The sequence below is a fragment of the Typha latifolia genome, chromosome 6 (genome assembly GCF_019914945.1).
Source record: "Typha latifolia isolate L0001 chromosome 6, TyphaL0001v2, whole genome shotgun sequence".
NCBI classification, from domain to species: Eukaryota; Viridiplantae; Streptophyta; class Magnoliopsida; order Poales; family Typhaceae; genus Typha; species Typha latifolia.
In genome coordinates this window covers 2941115-2962028 of record NC_133091.1, presented here as the reverse complement: position 1 = coordinate 2962028, position 20914 = coordinate 2941115, and the positions used below count along the sequence as shown (strand labels likewise).

Genomic DNA, 20914 nt, shown 5'->3' with positions numbered 1-20914 from the left:
TGCTTCCATTTATACCAAAATTGCACTCATTTTTCTCCCTGAAACCTATACTAATATATTTATACTCTCTTGTGTTCAATTTTTGTCAAACTTTTTCCTCTAATCCTCTTCAAACATTCTCCTCTCCTAATAACAACCTCCGTGAATTTCTATTACTGTTCTTTGTCAAACTTTTAATTTTTTATTACTCTTCTTTCTCCCAAACCCTAATTCTCGTTCCCTCTTCCTTTTTCTCACGTTTCTATCTCTCAATCCTAAACCAATGCCAAGTTATTTAATAATACTGCTCTCTGGAATTCTCAATAAAGTTTTATAATAGTTCAATGTCTTAATGTAACATTTTTTTTTATAAAAAGGATTTAGTGATACTGTGTCATATTTTATAGTTAGTAGCATCTAGATGTAATTTAGCCTTTCATCTACAAACATTAAAAGAGTGTGAAAATTTGTTAGACCTATTTTAATATATTCTAGCCCATAAGTTGGAACTCGAACCAATGTTCAAAACCAAACCACCTCCCTCCGTAGCTTTCGTTCTAACCGTTAACGCCCCCAACGATCGCCTCCATTTCCGCGAAACAAGAACGAGGAACGAGCCAATCCCCATCTTCATCCCTTCCCTTCTCCAAATAGGAAGATATTTATTTTCTTTAAGCAAGCCAAGAAAGAGGGAGGGAAGGAGAGAGATGGACAGAGCTGGGATATCGCCGGTGCACCGGCACGTGCGGTCGGGGTCGGCCGGCGGCGCGTTCCGGAGGCAGCAGAACACGGCGGCGCGGGCAGCGGCGCAGCGCCTCGCGCGGGTGATGGCCCACCAGCCCACCGGGGATGACGCCAGGAGCGGCGGCGACGACGACGACGACGACGACGATGAACCGTTCGATCTCTCCGCCCCGCTCCCGGAGCTCTCCACCCCTCGCCGCTCCACCCGATCCCCCTCCCCCGCGGTAAGAGAGAAGAATTTGCGAATGCACTCTTCTTCTTTTTTGAGGTTTGCCGAGCTGGAAGATTTGATCCGTGCCCGATGTCGCTCTTGATCTTTTGCGTGTGGATTACATTTTGTGTTTTCCCTAGAGAAAGAAAATTTCATTTCAAACCGCATGTTTTGGCGAATTTGCACTTCAAAATCTTGTATATCTACTATTTCCAAACGAAAGGAGCAAAACAACACATTGAGTAGGATGAGATCAGGAAAGATTTTTAACGGCAGAGTGTCTCTTGTTCATCTTACAGAAAATACAAGGTGTAGTTTGCAAATAGTGAAAATGCAGGATTTCGAATCACGCAATTGTTTATATATAAAATATTGGATGTTATTGCAACTTTCTCTTTTCTTAACATGGTGTTTTTTAGGTGGCCAACGTGTGATAGCAATCAGTAGAATTACTTAGTCAGCAGCTTATCTTTTTTATCCACATACTTGCCATCCAGTTGCAGCATTATAGCCTTCTATATTACGGATCTTTTCTTGATTGGCCTGACGATTTGTTGATCTTTCAACGTGTATTCTGTGTGCAAATGCTGACACAGCTTTTGTTGTGAAAAGGCTTGGATGTGGATGATTTTGATATTTGTAATTTCCTTCTTGAATTGTAGTTTTCATCTCTCCAAATGGTTGTTAAAATTATGGCATCTCTTATTACCTTATGCCAATGCTCCTAGGTTGTTTAAAATTATGTATTACCTCACATATTTTTTGTAACTTCAATGTATTGAATACTTGTCTATATTTCTGTTTTCCTTTTTAGTTAGGTCGTTATCTTGCAGAACAAGCACCTATTAGTCGTCCCGCTTCTGCTGGTCGGCCGTCTATGGTTACAAAACCAATGACGTTAATACCGCCAATTAAACCAACTCCAAGACCTATTACTACTTCACTGGGGCCAGATTCTCCTGTTTTCAGTCGAAGGGATAAAAGGTGAGTTTGAAACTATATTGCAGCTTAAATGATAATCTTGAATAAATATTCTTTTTCTTTGGATTCTATACGAAATAACTGTATGGTATTGCTAATCTCAATTGTTAGCATCGTTATCGTAAAGGAGTGAAATAATTTGCATTTCTCTGACATTCCACGTTCCTAAATGAACCAAAAAGAAATTTATCCTTTGAATTACTCATTGAATTATATTATGTGAAGAACCCATTCTAAATAATATGAAGTAAAAAAATTCTAAGTGAAATCTAGGAGAATTAGGCAAACAACTTGATGATTTACATTTTCTTCCTATGTTGAATGTCTAATAAATCGTAATCTTTTGATTGTACTTCTAACTAGTCATCTCATTTTCTGCCATCTTCCAGCAATATATCTCTATGGAGCTGCTTCCTTTTTCTTGGTTAGCAGAGTAATGTCACAAAATAATCCTGGTTTTATTCATTGTCTGTTCGTTTCAATGTAATGGGCTTATGAGATATGAAGGAATAATCAGCTTTCTGTATCTGGTTTTTGTGACTTTTGTCTGCCATATGATTTCTAGAGAAACCTATAGAACTAAAACTAATATCTTATTGACAGAAGAATAGATAATTCATACTTCAATCTGGCAACGATGTTATGAGATTTTGCCAGCATACTTTAGTGACTTGTGATATTTTGCTCTTTCTAAACCAATGCAGCTTTCTCAATGAATTCTAGACGAAGATAAACTAGAAAAGAGTTGGCAAATTGCTTACTAGAATTGTCAAATGAATGCTTAGCATTAAAATCAGCCTGAAGGAGAAATGTGAGAGGAGGTTTCAACCCTGTAGATGATAAATCAAAAAATCCTCAATAAGCAGAAGTCAAACAAGTCAACAAGAACGGGAAGTGCATGGAAAAGTTATATTTGAAGAAAATATGAAAAAAGTTATGAGGATGAAGTCGTTTTATAGAATATTAGGCTTTTGCTTAATTAACTGGACTAAGTAACCTCTAGGGAGGGGGTTGACTGTCAGTCACTTGTACATCGATATAAAGATGTTGAGAGGGTTAATTGTTAGTCAGTCAGCACTAATCTACATTATTTTTATTAAGTTTTTAATTTATCAAAGATACTACCTTTGATACTTCCAGGGAAGTATATATTAGGCTATGTTGTACATTTAGCTTGATATGAATTATAGATAACAAAAAGTTAGTTTCTAAATATGGTGGCCATTAAGGAACATAGGATGTTAGTTTTAACATTACCTTTCATAGTGCTGTCAAAGCCTTCATGGGTTCTTTTAATCCATTTTCTATATACTTCTTCTGGACCTAGTTAGATTAATAGAAGTCTGTAGGTTTCTGAGCTATGCTACCGTGCATGTTGTTGGGACCACATAGACTGGTCGGTGTTAATGAGTTTGCCCGGAGAAAAGTATGAAATCTGACATGGATAGAAGACATTGCTTTTACATTGCAAAATTGCATTATTTGCTGGACAAGAAGAAACTGAAGTAGATAGATTATCAGAATATCAGATGGAATAACTCCTATTTATCATGGATTCCAAAATAAGTTCTTGGATAGTAAGATCTATGCTGAGAAGCTTTTTTTCATGTAAACAGAATGAAATGGATTTCACATATATAGGAAACCTCTTTTGAAAGAGTCAAGATATTGTTTTTTTATGATAGGATTGAGAATTTCCATTCGGGAAGGGCATCTTTAGGATTATAGAATTTTCCTAGAGTCCCAACAGTTCTGACTATGAGTGAAATATGTCCTTTTGATAGCTTGCCTTGATATAGATAACAAAAGAAACATAAGATTTGTCCTTAATATTAATGATAATCTTGTACGGCATAGGAAGATGTTTCCTTCAATTTTACTTGCCAAAAGGAAAAAATATATGATTATAGGAGACATTCCTATATTGTGTTTTAGATGGGCTCCTTTACCAAGGTAAAGTAGTTGCACTTGCATTATGATAATGTTAACTGTTTTGCTACTGTGGTCAATGTTAGACCTGATATCCCGCCAAACTGTTCCATGAGATTGGATGCTTTGGATGAGATGATTATTTTAACCCTTCTCCTTTTCTCCCTATCACATCCTAGAGATCTGTAACTTTTATCTCTGTTCAGGATGTCTGTTGATTTAGGGAACCTGAACATGAGAGAAAGAGCTCGTTCACATTCCGCTTCTCCCTTTCAAGATGAGGTAATTATTCATTATGCTAATCTGTTTAAAATCTGTTGCTCTTCGAAAATGTTACTTACAGTTTAGACTCCATCTATAGGTAGACTTATGTGGTCATTTGCAGTTAACAGTAGCATGGAGTTGTACTGTATATGATAAATTTATACCTGATGAGTGACACTTGTAAAATTTTCAGATTGATGTGCTGCAACAGGAAAATGAAAATATTCTTGACAAGGTGAAAGACCATCTTTTTATCAGTATCAACTTCTGATATTAAGGCTTTTGTATTAGAGACCCTCTTATTTCATTCTTATCTACCTCTTCCTCCTTTTCTTCTCATAGTGCTAATTTGATTCTTCCCAGCTTCAATTTGCAGAGGAAAGGTATGTTGAAGCAGAAGAAAAGTCTAGACAACTTGAGAAACAGGTTTTCATCACTGATTACACAATTGTAACTGACTTCACTAAATGATATGTATTGTCACTCAATCCATATAGCTTGATAATTAAATGATCATTTATTGTAAAAAAGTATATCTTGATATTTGAAATCATTGTGTTGGGCTAATTGAGAATCTATCAATATATTAAATGTTTTCTATGGATTTGCCAGAAAATCCACTTCTAGGTTAACACATTACATATAAGTTGATATGTTTGATTGTGGTAGTCCAATAAAGAAGCTTGTATTATGTAGCTTGAGAGTATGAAGGCATTTATTATGACATAACAATGCATTGGTAAGGATTGGGGAGCTGAGAGCATTAGTTAGTTCTTATGCTTGATCTTCCCATTCAAAGCAATTTTGATTGCTTTTCTGGTAGAAAAATTTGTGTGTAAATCTATCATCAATGATGGTATGAACAAATGCAATCTTATCAGTCTTGTGAGTAGCAAATTTGAAATCTTTTAATGTATTGTTTTCCTACAAAAGAGGAGTAATGCCTTCTTTCTTCTGTTTGACCTGTCATCAATTCAGCATCATTAGTGAACGTCATAACCTCCTTTTGCTAAAAAAATCCAAGAAATGTTGTGGGCGTATCCAAGCACATTTTTGTCTTTCTTTAATATATTCTTGTTTGACTAATAGCTGTGACACTTCCGAGCAACTGATAGAGATCCGACTAAATTATTGAAGTATGTATGCTTTTTTAGCCACCTAGATCCAAGTAATACCACTAATGTTCTCACAAAGAATGCCATCATTCTTCACATTATTTGACACTATTTTTTAATGTTCTGATGTTATCGTCTGCAATCATTGCTATCAAAATAACTTTTTGTAACACCTTCTGGTTGAACTTATAGGTTGCTGCTCAGAGTCCATCGTATGAGTCTCGTTTAGTGTACAGGCAAGACATTAAAAAGAATATCTCCTCCAATCTTCCTTTTCCGCATTTTAACTATGTTTTGACATATTTTACTCAGAAAAGAAGCAGCATCCCGACAAAGAGAGGTATGTTTAATATTCATCCTTCTTGCACAGGTCTTGGACATTGATCTTGTAGCTTTTCTCTGAGAAGCATAACAAGTCATACTGCATAAGTCCATGAATAGACATAATACATGTTAGCAACCCATTAAGTAGTATACCATCTGTGATTATGTGCATGATAGTATGATTTATTCATGTAGTTCTTTGACTTCTTTTGGTTATTGTGTGCACAATTGTGCTTTCTTTATCTTTCATTGTATTCTAATTTGTGCAACAACCGTCTATACTCTATATCTACTTTTCTGCATTCATTAAATGGGTACACATGAAAATTCTGATGGTTAGATGCAACTCTATATATCAGTTAAAACTGCTCGTATTTTATTACCTTCAGATAACTTCTTGATACCTAACTTGGTTGGTAGCTGCAGCATAGTAATCCTGTTCACCATAAATTCTGGTTGATGAACCTCTATTTTTGAAGTCATCTTAATCTGTATTTCTTTTGACAAGTTATTGATCCACAAGTAGTGGTATCTTTCATGAGTCAGAGGACAATAGGATTGTTGTATTTACTAATTTTGCAAACATGAAATGTGTTAATCAAATTCATATTTACATAATTGTGTTTCTTTATTTTCTTAGTGAGACTCTTCAATGTACAGTCATTTGTTTGGTCATGTCCGATCATGCCAAATTTATAATTTATAATATAGCAATGCTTTCTAGAAGATATCAAAAAAATTTAGATCCTATGAAGTTTTGTTTCTTTTAGATAACTTTGCTAGAATATTGCTGATTGAAAAAAATACAAAGTCTAATCCTAGATTAGGTTTAGTGAGAACAGAGTATGCCATGGCACGAATTTGAAATCATGACCGACCGTGTACTTAGAAAACTTGAGATGCACGAAGCCTGAACAATTAAATTATCTAAATTCACAATAATAAGAATTTAATATGAACTACTAACTCTAAGACAATAGTTAATAAAACTCCAAAGGTAATAACAATGTCCAAATGTGGCTACTAATATCTTTCCAAATAAACTAAAAGAATAGATAGTTTTAGAAACATAAATACTGATATAATTGAATGTGAAAAAACAAATCCCTAGTGGAGGTAGCAAAATCATTGCATGACTCTCAGTCACCATGTTGTCCAATACCTGAAATATTGGAGGTATTCCATAAGCTAACAACTGTAGTTCAGTGACTGAAATCTATTTAAAAGCTAAACAAATTCAAATCATGTAAGCATGATTTTAAAAATAAATTGAAGGCTCAATGATATATAGTAAATAAATAACACTAAGCATGCTTATAAGAATAATAATACAGCACAAAGAATAATAGTGTAAATCATAACTAGTAACATGCTTATTATTTTAATATATTAAACTTTTCAATATTTAATAAATGTCATGCCTTATTAGGTTATGTTTTACTGATCTACATCAACTAAAGTCATCTTGAGATGGTGCTTAGGTCATTTCCTCTTAGTTGACCTTGTTAGGATCACTAGAATGTGCCACTATGTAATAAACATACTATGTCTTTTTTCATAAGAGTTTTATGAGGTGTCACTATGTGATAAACGCACTATGTTTCTTCTACTAACTATTGAGAGGGATTAGAGTCACTATAAAAAGTTTTTCGATTTAACCTAAAACTATTCCCTAACCTTGCTAGAGTCAGTTAAGAAGAAACTGTAGCAATTTAAAATAGGATTGTCGATTGGATTTCTAGGTAGAGTTGAGTCACTACGGAAAGTCGCAGAGCGATCTATACTGGAATTATTCTCTAAGTCATACTAATCACCAATTAATTTTGTCACTAATTACTCGTGGTCAATATAATTGATATTTGCATGAAGAATAGCAATGCACTAAGTTATATATTTTGCACACAAATAACATGATATATATTTTGCATGCAGAATATATGATAATGTAAAAGCACGAAGCATGAGTACGAACACAATAGATCTAACACACATCAAAACACTGATAAATAAAACTAGGTGAAATGAGAGAAATCATTAATAAAACAAACATAATAGAGAAAACCAAGATCGGATGAACGGAGAGCATGCCTCAAATATCAAGAATGCACTAGATGAGAAGGGGAATCAAAGATTCTCTCACTAAAAGGGAAAAGAAAGGCCACCAATATGAGAGATGGGGTGATAGGCCCCGTTAGCAATGTGAACATGAGGAAGGGCAAGAGGGGCAAGGGTAAGATTAGTAAAAATAGAGGAGTCATCAGTCATATAATGTAGGGTGTAAAAGAGCCGAGCTTGAGCGAGATAGGCCCAGCTCAGCTCAGCTTAAGAGGTAATTTTTTCTATCTCGAGATTGGCTTGAGCTCGATTCGAGCTGGAAAAGCTCGGCTTGGCTCTTCTCTAGCTTGATGAGAGGCTTGAGCTCAGCTCGACAGGTCATAAGTAATGCACCGTTATCCGCCGATGACACTGATCAGGAATCGCCCATAGCTACATCTATACCAGGTAGGAGCTACATCCGCCGATGACACCGATGAAACTGCTCCCCATCGACGGCCTCTACATCTATATCGCTCCCTCACCACTAAAGACCCACAACATCCGATACGTGGCGAGGAATCCACAAGCTGGCTGAGCCAGTGAGACTGGAGAATGACAACGACGCCTTGCATGTTAGCAAATCCAGCAGTACGACGCTGAGGTCGGCCTGGATCTCACCTTGGCCCTCTTTCACAAGGCTCAACCAGCAAAGAGCGAATCAGGAGACAACGTGTATCCGGTGGACCTAGGTCCCATACCTCCATCCCCGTCCATCTTCGGCCTCTACATCTATCCTTCCCACTATCGACGGCGAGAGTTTGTGTATATATATATATAATATACCAGCCTAATCGAGCCGAGCTTGAGCAAGCCAGTGTTGGCTCGGCTCAGCTCGATAATTCTTTCAAGCCTATTTTGTTAGCTCAGCTTGGCTCATTTAGAGCTTGAGCCGAGCTTAAGCCAGGCTCTTAACAAGCTGATCCCGCGAGCCTCACGAGGAGATGGGCTTTTTTGACAGCCTCAATATAATGTGAGAAGACAGAATAAAAAAATACAGGGTTTAATCATCTAGAGCAACAGAGGCAGAAATAGAGGCCCCAGTAGCTAAGAGCTCCATGAATGAGCTGCTAAATCTGCTAGAGTTGTGCACTGCTAAATATGAGACTAGTAAAATAATTAGATGGACCAATGCTTAGGAACAATGGTCAAGGGAGCCATGTGCGACTCTTGTCCTTGCTTGATCCCTCTTTATTAGAGCGAGAAGCAAGTTCAAGATGAAGATGATAGTAGCGAGCGACAAGATGACCGGGACTACTGCAATGAGTGCACATAGGGTGTGATGCGTGATAGTCTCTTCACATGAGTGATGCAGTAATGGAAATATCAGTCATGACTGGTTGAGGGGAGCATGGATGGCCATGCCAGCGACGTACAAGTAGGTGGCACGAGGGGGTGCCGCACGACACCCCTCCTAGTAGCTTCGCCGCTCGCCATTGACCTCGTCATCGAGCTTACCATCGCCGTCGTCGCTCGCTAAGTCGTAGTCACCCAAGCTCGCACCCCCGTCAGGTGCCCTAGCCCGAAGGAGAGAGGAACTTTCTTCCTCTCTCTCTCTAGACTTTTCTTCCTCCTTCCCTCGGGCTAGGGCACCCGAAGGGGGGTGCGAGCTTGAGCGACGATGACTTGACGAGCGGTAACAGCGCGAGTAGTGACGGCGAAGGTGAGTAGTCATTTACCTTTTTCTTTCCTCTTACCCGACCGACAAGTGTCGTGGCACGTCCATTGTTGAAGGGGAGCAACATCAATCACACTCTTTATGACAGTAATAAGTGGTATAGAAAAGACATGCTGACAAGGTAAAAGGCGTTGGCTAGGGCAATCAAGCTCGACGAGCGATTCGGGCTCGGCTCAGCTGAAGCTCGAGTCCGGCTCAGCTCGGTTAGAGCTGAGATGAGCCCGAGCTGCTAAAACCGGCTCGAAATTAATATTGAGCCGAGCCTGAGTTAGAGCCGCTCAGGCTCGGCTCGATAGGCTCGGTATAAATCCCGGGCTCGTGCTCCGTTGAGGTGCGCCAGTGCCACCTCGTCCTCTACTGCGATGCACCTCCTCATTCTTTTTCTTCTGCAGCGGCTTTCTTTGAAACACCCAAACCTCCAAATACACGTGTAAACTGCGTGGGTAAATCTCCCCCACGTGATACATCACATGACCTGTCAGTAATTGGATTTCACAAGGCACATAACAGCACAAGTTCATACCATAAATAAACTCAACCATAAGAGTCCAGATATAAGTTCCACAGGCCACAACAAGCCTTTAAGATACGCATCCAAAATACAACTCTAAAGTTCAAAATATAACGTCAATCATAACGCCCTTGTAGGGGCTTAATACAACTAATAGACATACTGAAATAGAAAGGTAGCTACTCTTATCATGCTTGATATAATCTTTTATTCATACAAATCTCAATTATAGTGTTTACATGTTATACATAGCAATAAAAGAGTAATTCAGTCATCTCGTGCTCATCAAGACATTAATCATATTTTATCATATCTAGCGGTAATGCCACCTATACATGTATGGCGACACTACATGTGACCGGTTGTCTGTGGCTATCAGACTAAGAACCCCGGTTGTAAGTCCATATCTCACTTTCTCTAAATCATCACCGCTCTCAGCGAGAGAATCGGGAGCCCTCGGCTCATTAACGGACGCCCTAACCCTGCGTCGTTGGGTATCGCTATAGATATATTTCCTCCTCACAATCATGTTCTTTTATCATCATAATCTAGTCATGACTATGCAGTATAATTACATGAATGTCACACAGGCTCCCGACCTCAGGTGTAGGCCACTAATAATATAGTCATATAAGATACACTCTACCCTTAACTCTGGGCTAAGTGAGTAGGGACACTGCCTAGTCAGAACCCGACTACTAATGATAGGTGGAAGTGGTGCAGTGTCTGTGAGTGTATAAGGTATGTCATAGTCATCATGATCGTCACATTCTATATTCACAACGGATATTTATGCAAGAGTCTATCATACAGGATACATGTAGAGCATCGTTACAGTAATGCATATGCTAACATTCTCATAATATCATGATGAGTAAATTATCAATAACTGCACATGTCAAGATATATCATGGTACACTAAATGCATGTATTAATACCGACATTTTCTACAGTGTTATGAAAGGTATAATAACTGTAACTACATTATTCTAGACTTGTATAAACTCTACTCGCCTAGGGGGTCTCCACAGTAAACTAAATCTCGTCACCTAGCCGGCTCCCCCGGAATCTCAAAGTCCTCCTCACGTACTGTCAATCCTATTAATTCATGCAAGTAAGGCTATACGTAAGATTAGCGAATTAATGGAATAAATTTTCTTATTAGAGAATTCATGTTAGGCATATACATGAGTGAATGGTCTCCTAGGGTGAGCTCTATGTTATCCTGAAATTCACATGATAATAAATTATCATTACGGGAGTGGTTAGGCTAATTAATCAAGTGAAAGTAGATAAACAGGGTTATAAGGTCCAAATGGCTCCAAATGGGCTAGGCTGGGGGGTATTGGGTTAGGCTCAAGCCTAACCCAATAGGCAAGAGGGGCTTTGGTGGGTTGTAGTCCAACTGCAGCCCACAAGGTTGGCTGAAGTGGGCTGGGGTCTAACCACATCCCACCCAACCCAAGCCTAGTGGGCAACGGTCTGGACCGCAGGCCACCCAGGGAGGCCCCGTGGGTTGCGGTCAGGGGTTAAACAACCCCCACCCTCCCTCATTATCCCCTTCTGAGGGAGGAGATAGAGGGGGAGAGGGAAAGCCCATGGGGCTGCGGCGCCGGCGGCGCGGCACGAGGCCGACGGTGCCGGCGGCACAGCATGAGGCGGCGGCGCGCAGCACGAGGCCGAGAAGGGTAAGTAAAGGGGAAGAAAAAGAAAGAGGGAAGGAGGGCATACTGAGGGGGGTTGGTCGGTAGGCTTGTCGGCTCTGGGTCCGGGGCTTCGTCTCCGGCGTTGGCAACCCGAGAGAGAGGAGAGGGAGAGAGAGATGGCGGGTTGGAGAAGGAAATAGGGGCTGGAATGGTTGCGGTGAGGGGAAGAAGTAGAGGAGGGGCGTTAGTGGCGTGCACGGCAGGGGAAGAAGAAGAAGAAGAAAAGGAGAAGAGGACGGGTTGGACGGGGGAATGCAGGGTCTGTGACGCATGTGCTCGGCGCGTGCATCAGGGTTTTTTTTATTTATTTATAATTTTCGGGTGTTATGTTCTTCTTCTTCTTCCCTCCTTCGGCAGCGGCAAGCAGCCGTGGACCCACGGTGCCCCGCCCCTCCTCCTCCTTAGGAAGCGACAAGCAGCCGCGGACCCGCGGTGCCCCACCCTCCTCCTTTGACAACGATAAGCAACCGCGGACCCAAGGTGCTCCCCTCCTCCTTCGGCAACGGCAAGCAGCTGCGTACCCTCGGTGCCCCACCCCTCCTCCTTCTTCTTTTTCGGCAGCGGCAAGCCGCCGTGGACTCGCGGTGACTTTCCTCGTCCTCGTCCTCCTCTGCCTTCCTTCTTTTTCTCTTCTTTGGCTCGGTTTGGGCTCGATTTGGCTTGATTTCGCTCAATCCTGCTCGACTTGATGATAGGCTCATTTTAGGCTCGAGCTCGGCTCAGGCTCGGCTCGAGTTGAGCTGAGCTGAGCTTGAGCCCAATTCTAAGGCTTGAAATTAATTTCGAGCCAAGCCTGAGCCGGAGTCGGCTCGCTCAGGCTCTGCTCGTTTACACCCCTAATGCTGGCTAAGCTCCTCAGCTTGTAATTTAACAACGAAATTGGCCATGCTCAGGAGAGTGAGGTGATGCAACAGATGACGAGTCAAATATCATGATCCAAAATTTGAATCATGATCAGCTATGCACCTCAATACACTTGAGATACATGAAGCCTTAATAAATAATTTTTGTAAGTCCGCAATGACAAAAATTTAATATGAAAATCTAATTTCAATAGATATAATCGAACAATAAAGAAAATATCCAACTGACCTCACTAATATGTCTCCAATCAAATTGAAATAGTAGATGGTTTAGAATATAATGTCTAATATAACTGAGGGATAAAAGAGTAAATTCGTAGGTGCAGGTAAGGATCTCGGTGCATCTCGCTCAGTCATCACACTAACTAGTACTTGATATATAAGGAGAGGGATTCTCCAATACATATAGTTTAGTGAGTGGAATCTGCTCAAAAGCCAAATAAATTCTAAATCCATAGACATAACTTTAGATAAATCCTAGTCCAACGATATTCAATAACAAATTTCACTAAGCATGTTTTTATCAACAATAATAATACGACACAAATAATAACAATGAAAATATCTCATAATAGGTTTGGTACCAATAAACTGAATTTTTCTCAATATTAATAATGTCATTTACCTCAATTGGGTTAATGCCCTGTGGATCCACATCAACTAGAAGTCACATCGAGATGGTATTCGAATCTTTTTCTCATAGCTAATCCAATTAAGATCACCGGGAGATATCATTATATGAGAAACACATAATTTTTATTCCCTTAAGGATCACCAGAATGGGTCACTATATCATAAACTCACCTTGTCTTTTTTTTCACGAGTCAAAATCAGAGTCATGATCGACCATGTACCTCAATGTTGTCGGTAGACCATACCTAAGACATCCACGCCATCCTCACTACCTCAATGACTCCTACGAGACATCCGCAGCGAGCAATCAGAACTGATGGTCACCGCTCCATGGCTAACGACAATTAAGCTCGCCTCTACAACCACCCGAGTCATGAGGACTCAATCGGAGAGCAACTACGGCACGAGGCCAATGGAGTGAAGCTCTGGGACATGGGCGCAACAGTCCGAAGCCACTGGCCAACCTGATTCACTGACGACATCGCATCACCCAACTTCAATTATTACCCGTATTGAGTTTGTCTATAGTTGGCCCACAGCCCACCCACTTATTGTTTTGGCTTGGATCTTTACTAACCCAAACCAAACCCAAATTCAACTCAAAGTCAGAAGCCAATGAGATGGCTCGGGTTAGGATCGAGCCTAACCCCCATCTCTCTCAATGGAGGTCACTATGAAAGAGGAAGGATATCATTAGTAACGGTGCTGCTAGATGGCCAAGCCGATCACACTAAAGGGAAGAAAAGCCACCGCAGACAACTGACGACGCTAATCCATTCCTGGTGAACACGGAACCAGCTTCTACGATGATCCGAGCACGAGGGCTCAAAAGAAACACATCTACGACATGAGGCCAGTGACGCGAAGCTCCACTACATGATTGGCAGCGACCAAAGTTGTCGACCGACCCAATTTGCTGATGAAGCCGCAACACCAAAGAAATTTAGGTATTTATAATCTGTCCCGTTAAACTTAAATTAAATTTGTGGGGTGGGGGAGGACTCACCGGTGAGTCACGTGGTGATCTTCGATTGTTTTGATAGTGCTCTGACAGTCCGATCCCACGACGAAAGTTCCGATGAGGGTTAGGAAATGATAAAGAGAGAGATAACGGTGTAGGGAGAAGGATTGGGTTAGGTTTTTTATTTGTATGGTATGATTTCAATTTCGATTTGGAAACCTATCGAGTCGGCTGAGAAATCCGCAGCTACCTCATCAGCATAACGGTAAGGGAGAGGGTGAAGGGTGCGCACGTGCATTGCATGTGCTTTCTCAGATTTTTTTTTTGTTATTTCAGTTCTTACATCAGATCCCCAAACTATGGACATAGAGCAACTAGGAAGTCCATCAAATGATCCTCATCACGATAAAATGATGAGCAACCGCGAAGTCAGAAGGGTAGAGAGTAGATTATTGACATAAGCTCACCCCAGATGGCAGTTATGCGAGCATAAAAGTGTTGAACATAGAGCTGATCCTATTTGGCTCCCTAGGCGTTGTGACGGAGCTGAAAGCGGCACACTAAATTTGATTAAACGAATCAATGATTAAGGTGAGGCCAAACAACCTAAGCTGAAGATATTGTCTAGAGCTGAGGTCGAAACAATCAGTCGATCTGCTGTATGAGATAGGTCCAGACTTCCATGTCACGTACAACCTACTCAACATGCTCAAGGTAAGGAACCTCGGGGTGTTAGACTGTCAGCCTTAGTAAAGGCCATGGTAGTGGTTTGGATGATTGTGGAGCACACCCAGTAGAGATGTTGTCGATGTGCCTAAGAGGACATTGCTAAGATTATCTCAATAGAATAGGGCCATGTGATCTAATCCCTCTAAGCGACAAGAATAAAGCCAACTAAGAACACGCTCTCACGATCGACCAGAATATGAGATGCCACTGGAAGAGGCAATCTATCAAACATTTTGAGGGCATATAAGAAGTTTATCACTCATGCATTTTGTCGAACAAGTAGAAAATTTGAATAGTTATGCCGGTCTTAGGATGTTGCCAAATAGGTGCCAAATTTGAAAAGGCTATTGAAAATTTGAGGGCTTAACACAGTGACCTTTCGTTGAACAGTGTCGCACGAGATTCTTAGCATCAACTGGGATAAGGAATTCCCTTCTTCCTAATAAGGAACTCCCTTTTTCCTACTGCGGAACTCGTAGGATGAGGAACTCCCTTCTTCCTAATGCGGATGAGGATTTTGAGAAGACCTCGATCGTCCATCGGGGAGTAGGTGAATCACGAGAAAGGTCATAGATGATTGGAGACTGCCAGATGAGTGGAGATGGTAGGAGGAAGAGGTCAACTCGGTAGTCTCAATGCGGAGCTCTTGGAAGCTATAGAGGAGGAGCGGTGAGTCATAGAAGATGGGGGAATCAACGGTGATCGTGAAGCTGGGATGATGAGGTGGTTGATGGGTTTATCACGGTTTGGGCATGATACAATCAACAGGTGCAATGCGTTCAATACCATCGAAGGGCTCGAATTGAGCGATTTGCCTTGATGCCTTGTGAAGGGGAAGGAGGAGGCAGTTCGAGCTAGGTCCCTAGAGATCGGGATACCCTAATACTATGAAATAATACAAGGCCTAACCCTAGAATGGGTTTAGGGAGAAGAGACGAAGAGAGGAAGATAGGAGAGGATAAAATAATGTATTGCTTAATGTGAAAGAGGGGGCCTTAGCCCCATTTATGCAAAGCCACCATGTATCTAAGTAAATAAATAAAATATAACTCTAATACCAATGAATGTTCAGTACTTAGATCAGCAAAATTTGCATAATGAAATAATACCAGTTTATACTAATTCATCAAGTTGCTGAGATCCAGTTTCTGCAGGATGCTTTGAGAGTTCCTGCAAGGACTACTGATGCAAAGAATGAAGAGATTACAGCCCTCCGCTTAGAAGTTATGGTATTAATATCTGCTCACACAATGCAGTTTTTCGTTGTTGTAGTACTCAATCCATCCTTGAATGTCTACACTGTACTAATCTCATATTTAAATATGTACATGCTAGGCTGCCAGGAAGGAGGCAACATCTGTTGCTGAAAATTTACATATTGCTGAATCTGAACTTAGATCACTCAGAACAGTTGCCCAAAGAATGTTATTATCCCAAGAAGAGATGGTATAATTTGAGTTAATTTTTCTCTGATTAATTTCTTCAGAAGTTATGTTCACTTATGATGTATTGTTTCATGTGATACTATCTCAGGAGGAGGTGGTTCTCAAGAGGTGTTGGCTTGCTCGTTACTGGAAATTATGTGTACAATATGGTAATGATATGTATTTGCTACTTTTCAGACAATATGAACCTGCTCTTATGTTGTCGTCAGACAAGATAACATTGTACTTTTTTTAAAATTTAATGATGGTAAATCATTTGTTACAAGACTATTTTGTTGAATATCCAGTTCCGTATCAGTAGACATAAGGGTGTAAGACAGTAGTTGCCTAAAAAAAAAAGTGAAATCTATGCATATAATTTGTTTCGACAATGTCTGTCAACCATTTAGAATTCTACATTTGGCACATGGAGGTTTGAGATTTTCCATAATCATCTAAAGGAAAGCCAAGGAACTTTTGATATACTCCTTAATTTTATGACTCACCTCATAATTCATAAGTACTTCATAAGCCATTCACTTTTCCATTTTAAACAATGACTTGGACAAAGTAAATGAACCTGGAAGACAGAGAAGATGCAGTTGACAGTGGCATTCTAGAATGAACAATGGGAGAATTCCCAATGCAGAATTATTTCCATTATGGTTTCCCCTTTCTAGTTTATCATGCCATTCTAGAATACTAGGATAATAACCTATAATTGTTTGTTATAGCATGTAAAATATTTTTCTGAATATGGATGAGACTCTGGAAAGGGTAGGGTACATCATATGCTCTCCAAAGTCGAGGCCATCACTTTGGTTGTGCAGGTTAGAGTCACAAAAGCAGTATATATAGCAATGAAGGTTAAGTCATACATTGTTGCCCTCGCCAGACCCAGAACTGGGTAGGACACCCTTGTTTCTCTTAATAAATATGGCCAATAAGTTAAAAGGACAAATCTTAAATACTATTTCTGTAATGTGCAACAATGTCATGAACAGAGGAGAATCACTTCCTGTTTTTAGTCGGAACATTAAGATGTAAGATTTATTCTTCCCATGAGAGGACAACCTTTTGAATAAGCATTTTTTTCTTGCATATTCTCACCTTTGATCCTCAATTTTTTTAGGAGCCTTGCCTTGAAGTGTGAAGTGAGGCAAGTATGTTAGGCCATTGACATTGTATTCTTGTCATAGGAATATTTTCTGATATTGCTGAAATAAAGCATGAGTACTGGTCATCCCTCTCCCCTCTTCCTCTAGAAGTCATGGTGTCTACTGGACAAAAGGTCAGAGATGAGTATTCATCAGGTTAGTGTTTTCTGTTGAAAGCTTTCTCTAATTAAGTAGCTCGCAGAAGAGTGTTGAACTTAATCTCTTGTACATCTTTTTGCTCTGTGAATACATGTCGCTTTCATCTTTAATATTTTGCAGACAAAGCAGATATAGAGGAGAGGAACAAAGTCTCATTTGATATGAATGATTTATCTGGAGAAGGAAACATTGAGAGTATGCTTTTAGTTGAGAAAGGCCTGCATGAACTACTTTCTCTGAAGGTACTTGTTTTTTTTTCCTTTTTATTTTTTTAAGGTTTACCTTTTTCTGCTATTCACCATTTAATATTACTCCAATTTTTTTCTTAAAATTTGGCACTGCAATTGATGATGAACATGGGGTACATATGTATATAGTGTAAAGTATAATTATCTAGACTCATCAAACCTTTTATCTAATTTACCCACTCATACAATAAAACAACCCCCAACCGCGTCCCCCTCCCTGTTGATTTTTCCTGATATATGAACCACCAGAATAAGTAGAAATCAACATCTATCAGGATTAATATGGTTTAAAATTATACCTAATATAAGATTTCAAAGTAGCATGTCCCCTCAGAAGTATACATAGTTTGTGCTCCGGAACAACTATTTCCATATGGATTGCCTACCTTTGATTTGCATCCGTATTGATATGGCTTCAAACATACAGGGCACAGTCTTTGCTTCCATACTTTGTAGTGCAAAGCACATAGACACAAATCCATACATAAGAACTTGCCCAGATTCATATATGCTCTGTTCTAGATTGTAAGTTTGTAGAAGTTGGGTGGGCTTCTTATTATTGATAGTATGTTTTTGAAGGTGGAGGAAGCGGTCATGCTTGCCATGGCTCAACATCGACGAGCTAGTATCAAGTCTTTTTCAGGTGCCTCCCATGTAAATGTACTTATTTTCTCTATTTACCTTTATTTGTTTTGACTTTCATACTCCCATAAATAATGCCATCCTATCTCTACTTAATGCTTTTTCTAAAGATCAGAGTTTTCTATTAACATGCCACTTATATTAGGTCCGTTACTTCCAGTTGAAGGCCAGAATCCTGTAGAAGCATTTGGTCAGTTCTTCTCTTTAAATCTCTCCAATCACATAACAGATCTTATGAGATCAAGTGAATGACAGTAATCTTAACTTTTAAGTTGTAGAGTGTGAAAGATATATAATACATGTATCTTTGATTTTAAGCATTATAGTTGTTCTTTTTCCAGAATTGAGTAAAGAGGAGTCTGAAGATGTTCTCTTCAAGCAGGTATATTGGTGACTGCTCTCCATGTCTCTACTATAATTTAGATTCCACATATTTTTGTTGCACCTAATTGCTTTTCTCTATGATTATGCTGTAGCACTTTAGGTTTCACATGTCCCATTTTTCTGCCGAAACATTAGTTTCACATGGATTTGTTGACATCACGTATGGAAATAAAGAGGAACCAGAGAGAGCTAGGAAGCACTCAAAAGTGGCTCACTCTCTTGTCTCTTCTGCATTAATATAGTTTAGGTCTAGCCTCTTGGGTAAGTTCATATGGCTGACACAAGTTTATGACCTTAAAGGTTTTGTCCGATAGATTCAAGGATAACAACAGCTGATGCAATGGACAAGCTTGTAATATCCAAAAATTGATATTCATTTATTGATTCAAAGCCTAGTAAATACAAGGCTAAACTGATTGTCATTTAAGGTTACAATACTGTGATTCAGTTCATGTAGGGACTTTTGTTTGCATGTAGTCCTTCCGCTAAACTGGCCTTTCTTATTTTTGAAGATAATGTTATCAATAGAGATGGTTCTGTATTAATATGACATCATATAATGGAGTAATTAGGTGGATTATCGAACATACATCGATTGGTTCAAGCCTTCAAGTTGTGCCAACCAAAAGATCTTGCATATTATTCAATGATTTCACAACTCCCATTGTTGGAACTTTTATATGTACTTAGTGACTACTTCATTTAAAGATAGTCTGCACACATAGAATGATATAGATCAACAAGCATACGCCTGTTATAGAATGTGAACGATTTCTTGATTCTTCTTTTTGTTTGGTTGTTAGGTTAATGTGTTATTGAATAATGTTTATTCGATACCTAACTTTGCAGTAGCTGACAGGCTTGGTTAGCATATCTCTGGAAGAGAGTAAAGAATCATGGGTTAGAAGAAGATATTGCAGATGAGCGTCTGAAATTCTGGATCGAGCAAAGCAATCACTCCCCAACCTCACATGATGTCATGGAAGGTGATATCTTAGTAACTGACTATAGTGTATGTACTGATATCCCAAGCGAGCACCAGTGGCCTTGAGCCTTGTCATCATCTTGACCTATCTACTAGAGGAATCATTTCTTGTAAAGCACTATTATGTGCTCAAACATGCAAGACATAATTAATCATTAGATATTTCTGTATACATCTACGAGATCTTGTTTCTGATTTTTGTCAGACAAATGTCTACATAAGCCTTCTCATCTCCTCTCTGATTAATGGTCTCTAGCTAGCTCCAATACTTAGCTTATTACCTGTCCTGCACTCCTTCCTATGAGGAAGAACAAACTCCACTGCTCTATTCTAAAAGTATTGGCAAGATTACAAGGATAACAAAAGTATTCTGATCCTTACAAAATTTGTTAGTCTCTTCACTTTATAATCTCAATCTCTCATTCGCCAATTTGCTATAACCTTCTTTGTGTGTTTGTCATTGCTTTTACAGTTGAACGTGCCCTTCTAGAGGTAAAGAAACTGGGAATCGAGTCCCAGCTATGGGAAGCATCAAGAAGACAAATTGATCTAGATGTCAGTCTCCATGGAAGTCCAACTGAATCAGAACTTCAAGTTAACTGATAAGCCTTTCTCCAAATGATGATATTGTAGAACCAGGTATTGATTGATTATCTCTCAGTTCCTTTACGCATGCGTTCTGTATTTCCTGTTTCAGCTCTTCATAAAGCTTTTCTTGTTGCTGTACAGTTCTTCCCATGCCATGGCGGCGCATATTATATATTGGTAGTGAAATTCTACTATTTGATAAAGAAATCAAGTGCTTCATGTCCTCAGCATTCTCTATTTTCTTCTTAATTTACATCGCCTACTGACCACAAGCACTGTCGACATGCAGACACTGGAGCGAATATTCGTTGGTTTCAACCTCAATCATCAATTGCATCATAGACATTTTCTTTCCTTTTTTACATCTAGATAAGTATGCAAATGAAAACTACCGTCTTCTTCGTTATATACAAATCTTCCATTCATTCGAAGGCAGGATCTTATTGTAATATTCCTATTTTTCATCTTAATTTCCCTTGTTTCTTATCATTCCTAGATCAAAAGATCTACGAGAAATAGCCTCCTTAGATGAAGACTAGTGTAGCATACATAATACCTGTGCAGAGGTAGGCAATACATAACTTGTATGTTTATTGTTTATGTAT

The 20914-nt window shown here is 39.4% G+C and overlaps 1 protein-coding gene across 5 annotated transcripts; it reads left to right on the top strand.

Moving 5' to 3' along the window:
- The first annotated feature begins 378 nt into the window (after positions 1-378).
- On the top strand, positions 379-20760 carry LOC140790152 (coiled-coil domain-containing protein SCD2-like). 5 transcript variants are annotated; one of them, XR_012109323.1, is made up of 19 exons: positions 379-947; positions 1749-1918; positions 4051-4126; positions 4302-4343; positions 4472-4534; positions 5416-5459; positions 5536-5563; positions 15877-15951; positions 16058-16168; positions 16256-16316; positions 17346-17459; positions 17583-17704; positions 18290-18353; positions 18498-18542; positions 18694-18734; positions 19596-19722; positions 20194-20360; positions 20451-20486; positions 20599-20760. XR_012109323.1 is itself a non-coding variant. In XM_073140096.1 (18 exons), the coding sequence occupies exons 1-17, from the start codon at positions 498-500 to the stop codon at positions 20322-20324; spliced, it is 1764 nt and encodes a 587-aa protein (XP_072996197.1). In that variant the 5' UTR covers positions 379-497; the 3' UTR covers positions 20325-20360; positions 20451-20760. The 5 variants fall into 5 exon arrangements, 1 of the variants encoding a protein (XP_072996197.1); XM_073140096.1 differs by having other exon boundaries at positions 20451-20760; XR_012109324.1 differs by lacking the exons at positions 20451-20486; positions 20599-20760 and having other exon boundaries at positions 19589-19722; positions 20194-20334.
- Positions 20761-20914: the final 154 nt, after the last annotated feature.